This window comes from Oratosquilla oratoria, chromosome 4 (genome assembly GCF_046742065.1).
Source record: "Oratosquilla oratoria isolate Oo_2021 chromosome 4, ASM4674206v1, whole genome shotgun sequence".
Lineage (NCBI taxonomy): Eukaryota > Metazoa > Arthropoda > Malacostraca > Stomatopoda > Squillidae > Oratosquilla > Oratosquilla oratoria.
In genome coordinates this window covers 37571206-37578487 of record NC_134780.1, presented here as the reverse complement: position 1 = coordinate 37578487, position 7282 = coordinate 37571206, and the positions used below count along the sequence as shown (strand labels likewise).

Below are 7282 nucleotides of genomic sequence, written 5' to 3'. Positions count from 1 at the left end.
TCACTGTCGTCATACAAAGGACATGAAGTGATTTAAACAGAGAACGAAACAATATGGGACTCACTAATTAGTATGTTAAGGGTTTGTGTCAAATACTTCAGGGTCGTTTCCATATATGTACGTCGTCGTAGTTGTGAAAAATGTCCTTTGTTATTGTCAGAATATGAAATGATTTGGAGCTTCTTCCTCTGATTATCGTTCCTGTCATCCATGGATCAGGTGGTCCAGGTATTCCAGCATGTTCTCTCCCTCGATGTCAGTCTCGAAGTCCTCGAGGTCGTCCTTCATGTCGTCCTCCAAGGCATATCGAAGAATAGCTACAAGACCACCGAACCCCTTGACGAACTGAGAACTCAAGGAGGAGTTGTCTACTATCAGTTCGAAGTCGACTCCGTCACGCTCGCACTCGCCATATTCCTCATACAGCCAATCAATAAGGAGACCTTGTTCGAGGACCTGCCTCCTCTTCGCCCCTAAGGGTTCTCTTCCTTCCTGGTCAGACACAGGTCCTCCTCCGTCGAAGTAGCGGACGGTTTGCACAGCCTCGCCCTCTTCGTTCTTCTCCGTCTCCACGACTCGGAAGTAAGGAAGTTCCTCCCAGGCGAGCAGGACCTCGACCTGACCCTGGGCGAGAGCCCTCAAGACGTTCTTTAGTCCATAAGTCGTTAGGTTGTCGTTCGCGTGGACGCTGTCGAAGAACCTCTGTAAAAGGTTCTGTTGGTGCTTGAACCTGTGGTCACCCATCAATTGACAGGTCTGGTCGATAGCGGCCGAAAGCCCGATCCTTCCTCCATAGGCCACGGTAACCACCTGAAGAACGACCTTCCTGAGGCGCTCGTCCAACGAGGGACACTTCAGGAGTTCGTCTTTGAGCTCGGCAGACCCCGCGAAGAAGAGTCCTCTGACGTTGACTTTGTGGGATTCTTCGTCCACGAAGAACTTGGAGGTCTCCTTGCAGATCTTCTTCAGGTAGGCGTTGCGCAGCTCTCTGCGCAACCTCTCGAACCTCTGCGCAGACTGTCCTCCTTTGCAGTGCTTCCGGGGGACGTTGGCCGAGAGGGCGCCGAGGACCTCATGGTAGCCTCCGCTTACCCTGGCGAAGAGGGCCTTGGCACCAGTAACGACGACGAAACCGTACCAGTCGTCGTCACTATTGGAGAGGTCCTGCAGTGGTTTGAGGAACGGTTCCTTGTCGCAGCGGTAGGTGGACACGATGATGTTCTTGTGGGGCACCACCTCGATCTTGACCTTCCGTTCCTTGTCCGTGAGAGCGTCCGAGGCGCTGGAGGCGAAGAAGCAGGCAAAACCCGTCGGAGGAACCGACCGGAGCATCTTCAGGTGTTCCGACAACGCCCGAATTCCGTCTTGGACCGAAGCCCGGTTCAAGGGCGACCTGATGTTCGAGGCCTTCCTGGCTTCGTCTACCAGGAGGTTCCTCTTGAACCTGAGACCCTCGTCTGGCGTCACGTAGATGGAGATGACACTTGTGCCAGGAGTGACCCTCAGGGTGCCAAGGTAGTCGATCATTCGTCGGAGTCGCCAATCTTCGAACTTGCGGGACATTTTTTTCAGGAACTATGTGGAAAAAAGTAACAAGTAATACATGTGGTAAACACTAAATGATTTCTGGAAACACACACACACACACACACACACACACACACACACACACACACACACACACACACACACACACACACACACACACACACACACACACACATATATATATATATATATACATATTATTAGTATATAATTAATCAAGGAGTTATACATAAATATTATATATATTATATATTATATATATATATATATAAATATATATATATGATATAACTATATTGTGTATATATGTATAGACAGGACAGTATGAATGGTAAGAATGGAAAGACATGATGGGGAACAAGAGACTTTATTCCTGACCGGTTTCGCCTTTTGAGGCTTCTTCAAAGGTGAAACCGGTCAGGAATAAAGTCGCTTGTTCCCAATCGTGTCTTTCCATTCTTACCTTTCATATATATATTATATATATATATATATATGCATATATATATAGTATATATGTATATATATATATACATACATATATATATATACATACATATGGTAATAAGAACACAGGTACGTGTGTTCAGTTATGCAAAGTAGACCACTTGGAATAAAGAAAGTAATGAAGCACAGCGCTTTCGTATATTATATCAGTGCATTGGATGTAATATACGAAAGCGCTCTGCTTCCTTAGTTTTTTCTAAGTGGTCTACTTTGCATATATATATATATATATATATATATATATATATATATATGTGTGTGTGTGTGTGTGTGTGTGTGTGTGTGTGTGTGTGTGTGTGTGTGTGTGTGTGTGTGTGTGTGTGTGTGTGTGTGTGTGTGTGTGTGTGTATGTGATTCACTATGGTGTAGGTCACCTATGAGAAGAAAACGGTACATAATGAAAGGAACAGAAAACGGGCTAACATCAAAGAAATCAAGAAGGAAAAGAGGAAAGAAAAGAGCCGGAGAACGGGGAAGAAAGAGAGACAAATTGGCGACATTTCGATTTTAGGCTTGAACTCGCTTCTTTGAGCTTCGACGGTTGAAACCACGAGTGACGTCAAGTCGTCGATAAAGTGTCGTCATCATTTTTTTTTTCTTCAAATCTTTATCTTCGAAGGGAGAGGGAGAGGGAGGGAGAGAGTTCATCTACAGTTGAATAAAATCGTCTGGCGGCTGCCAGAATAAATAAATTTATAAGCACAAGTATTTAAATATATTGAAATAAACAGAATAAATACACTAAATGTCAAAAGGTAAATTTCTGAGTATGCTGGCCTAGCCTCAGTTGCCAGAACAAAATCAATAGAGTTTGTCGTCGGATGGATCCAGGTCACCGGGATGGCGGGGTCTTCTCCTAATCTGAATAAAATCCTCTGTCACAAAAAAAAAATACAGCACTGGAACGACATTGTATATATAGGCATATATATATATATATATATATATATATATATATATATATGTTGAGGAATGGACGACAAAATGAGTGGCAGGGTGGTGAGATAAACACCGAGAACCGTTGAAGTTTTATTAAGAGCGAAACTTCAGTTAATAAACCTTCATCGGTTCTCGGTGTTTATCTCACCACCCTGCCACTCATATATATATATATATATATATATATATATATATTTATATATATATATATATATATATATATTTAAATATATATATTTATGCACATACACACACACACACACACACACACACACACACACACACACACACACACACACACACACACACACACACACACACACACACACACGCACACAGACACACACACACAGTGTAGGGGCGTTGATCCTCTTTAGGGGGGGTTCAGCACTCAACAAAGAATGTTAAGGTCGTGGGGCTATCCGGGTACATCGGGCAAAGGTGGTGGTATCGATGAGAAGTAAGCGTCCCCATGTGTAATGTTCTTAGTGATATTTGTTCATTGATTAAAACTTTTTGTTTAGTAATTTTTTTTTTTCGAAATGACATTCATTGCCCACGCTCTGCGAGGGTGCTAGGCATGAATGCCTTTTGTGTAAACTTGAGGATCTTAAGACCATATATGAACCTTACTGGAGGTTTCTATTTTTGATATAGCAGGATTTGTCATTCGATTTATCTGATTTCCGTATGTGATGGAGCAGATTTCCCTATGCGATATAGCAGACCGCATGTGATATAGCAAGTTTCCCTATGCAGTGTAACAGATGTCACATAGCAGATTTCCATACGTGATGGATCAAATTTTCGTATCAACGTAGCAGAATTTCGCGTATGGAATGACAGATTTCCGTATTCGATGAAGCAGATTTCCCCATTCGAGGGAGCAGATTTCGTCATTTGAATTCGCTAATAGCATCTCCCCTACTCGTCCACTTTCTGCCTTATCAAACCTCCCATCCCTCCCACACTCCTCCTCGCTCTCTCCTCCTTGTAATGGTAACATTAAACATCCTTGTATATTATAAGTACGTACTTGTAGTATTGTACATTTATTATTGTATATTGATTTTATTATTGTCATTGTGTATTTATTGGCGCCTTTTTGTAGGAGAACCAAGAAGAATTGTGTATGTTTTTCCCGCGCTAATTAACCTTAGCGTCGGTAAGTCTTTGTTTGGTCTCCAACGTAAGCACACGTATTTTCTTTGTAGTGCTGTGTAATTACTAATTTATTCATACTCAGTGTTTCATAGGCCACTCCTATTACATCCTCTCTCCTCCTCCTCCTCCCACACAACTCCCATCCTCTCCCAAACAAAGCCCGTGGGAGTGATACTTTACTAAAAAAAAAAAAAAAAAAAAAAAAAAACCACGCCCCTCTCCCGAACCTCCCCCAACCCCTCCCCCACCCTCCTCCTCCTCCTTCCACCCCATGCGTGAGGGAAGTGAGATATACACAAGGCTTTCTGTGAGCAGAAGTCTTGCTTGGACCTGTTATCAAAACCTTCACCAACATTGGCTCGTTCTCGGTACTGCCAGTCATTACAATATCATAACGCTAACTGACGGAATCACGATTGCATTTAATCGCCTATCATCATCGTACACACACGCACACATACACACACACGCGCGCACACACACACACACACACACACACACACACACACACACACACACACACACACACACACACACACACACACACACACACACACATACACACACACACACACACACACACACACATACACACACACACACACACACACACACACACACACACACACACACACACACACACACACACACACACACACACACACACACACACTCACACACACACACACACATATACACACACACACATACACACACACACATACGCTCACACACACATAATCACACACATGCATACGCGCACACACACATACACACACACACACACACACACACACACACACACACACACACACACACACACACACACACACACACAAACACACACACACACACACACACACACACACACACACACACACACACACACACACACACACACACACACACACACACACACACACACACACACACACACACACACACTCACTCTAACTCTCACTTTCAGTCTCTGTATGGTCACTCTGTCTGTCTCTCTCTCTCTCTCTCTCTCTCTCTCTCTCTCTCTCTCTCTCTCTCTCTCTCTCTCTCTCTCTCTGCCACTCTCTTCTACCGTTACCACCTCTGCCCACCACCTTAGTCATGTTTGTCGTTGGTATAATTGTAAATTTTTGTTACGAGTCTACGAAATTTTTGTTTAAAGTTAATGAAATTCCAGGAGATCCAGGAAATGGCAAAGTTGTTACTCTTGGCGTAAATAACTTGTTTTGTGGAACTGTGACCTCTTTCGCCTGAACGATATCAAGAAGAACTCAAAACCAATGAACAAACGAAAAATTAGACTCAATTACCAAAAGAACGAACTTGAAAAAAAGAGTTGATTACGAAAACGACAAACCAGGAAGGATGACTCACTTAATTACGTAAAAAAAAAAGAAAAAAAAAACACGAAGGAAATATTCAAGTACGAAAATTGAAATTGAGTTGAGTCCCAGACTCAACATCATTGGGAGACTCAAGACAGACCAACCGGATATCAGAGCCCAAGACTTTGGATGTAATCATCTCCTTATGAAAAGACTTACAAAAGATTCTTCTCATTCTTATATAATTTCAGTCTCATATTATTCATAACACAGATATGCAACATAGGATGAAGATATTAAAAAAAGTTAAGAAGCATACGCTAGGAGGCGCTAAGTTTCTGCCAGAGCCGTCACCTTTGCCCTATTATGCGCTTTGGGGACTGTTGGAGCAGGTAACATTCATTGCTGGGAATCGAAGACGAATGCGGGACTCGAACCCACAACTAAGCGAACTCTTGGCTGTCACGCTTTCGGTTACGCTACCAGTGTCCTCAAATATTCAGTGTTTATTTGAGAATAATATTACCAATCTAGTAATGACGGCCTTAGCTTCGCACGCTTTTCTATATCAACTAAGATTTCTCAAGATATTCTTTCTAGAGACATGTAGTATCAACCTGAGGAAACTATCCGAAGACTTGCTTGTTATGCCCGGGGTTCTTCCTGCGCCATCTGTTTCTCAAAATGAGAAACACAAGATTGTGGTCTCACTTCTGAATCTGGCTGTGCATACCGAAACAGTGTAGGTCGGAGATCCTGATGCACAACACCGCCCTATGGGGGGTTAGGGGGGAAGGGGAGGGAAAAAGGAGGGGGGAGAATAATTCTAGGCCTCTCAGAAGGGAGCTATTGATCTAGGCTAGGTTGGTAGGTAGGCTCACCAGCCACGCTTTACTACGTCTCCTGAACTGCACTTCTTGTCGATCTCCTCTTCTCTCAGTGAGCCTCGGTTACAGTGACAGGAAACCTATCGATTCATGACGAGGTCGGATGCAGAAGACACGAAAACGAAAAAGAAAGATAGATGAAGTTAGCAAGACAAAATAATCCATTGACGGAAATGACAGGATTTTGCTAATGAGATCTTCATCCAAATTAATTCTGAAACTTCAAACTGGACAACACTCACAGGCTCGGGACTTTTGCAGAACAAATAATTCTTTCTCCTTTTCTACCTATTTCTAAAAAAATATTGTAAATAAAACAGAATAAAATTGCTACTGACGGAGGTCTGAATAAAGCTCTGTCTACAGACAAAGACAAAGACAACGTTGGTATTCTTTGTTCCTAAAGAGAAAAACAGAGGACCGACGACTGGGAAGGAGAATATTATTTTGGTAAGATGTGGCTGAGAGGGGAAAGGGCGTTGGTTGGACCAGGGAGGTTCCTCTTTTATGGGAATATTGTATTCATTAACCCGGAGGGCAGAAGCCACCGAAGACTCTGTGGGAGCTTCTGCAAGCTTCACAATGTGCAACAGTTGGTTCATTTGACCGAGAGAGAGAGAGATAGAGAGTGAGATAGAAACAGATAAGTAGAGAGAGAAGGACAAAGAAAAGGAGTTAGAAAAGGAGATAGAGAAGAACAAAAGAAAAAAATAAAGAGAAAGAGATGTAAGGTAATGAACCTGAAAATTCTATGTCGGACTCTTTGTTGCACCAGCCAGCCACCTGGTCCCCCTCTCGCTCTCCCGTCGTCGTCTTTTCCCCGAAGACCCGTAAAGTGAACAATGACCTCTTGGCTCCAGGTCACCCACACGTTCTTCTGTACTTCGAGGACACGTTAAACGGGTAGGGTGT

At 43.1% G+C, this 7282-nt stretch overlaps 1 protein-coding gene across 1 annotated transcript; it reads right to left on the bottom strand.

Moving 5' to 3' along the window:
* Nucleotides 1–204: 204 nt before the first annotated feature.
* Nucleotides 205–6972, bottom strand: LOC143024448 (uncharacterized). Its single transcript, XM_076183254.1, has 2 exons — nt 6901–6972; nt 205–1575 (listed from the first exon to the last, which is right to left on the bottom strand). The coding sequence occupies exons 1-2, from the start codon at nt 6970–6972 to the stop codon at nt 205–207; spliced, it is 1443 nt and encodes a 480-aa protein (XP_076039369.1).
* Nucleotides 6973–7282: the final 310 nt, after the last annotated feature.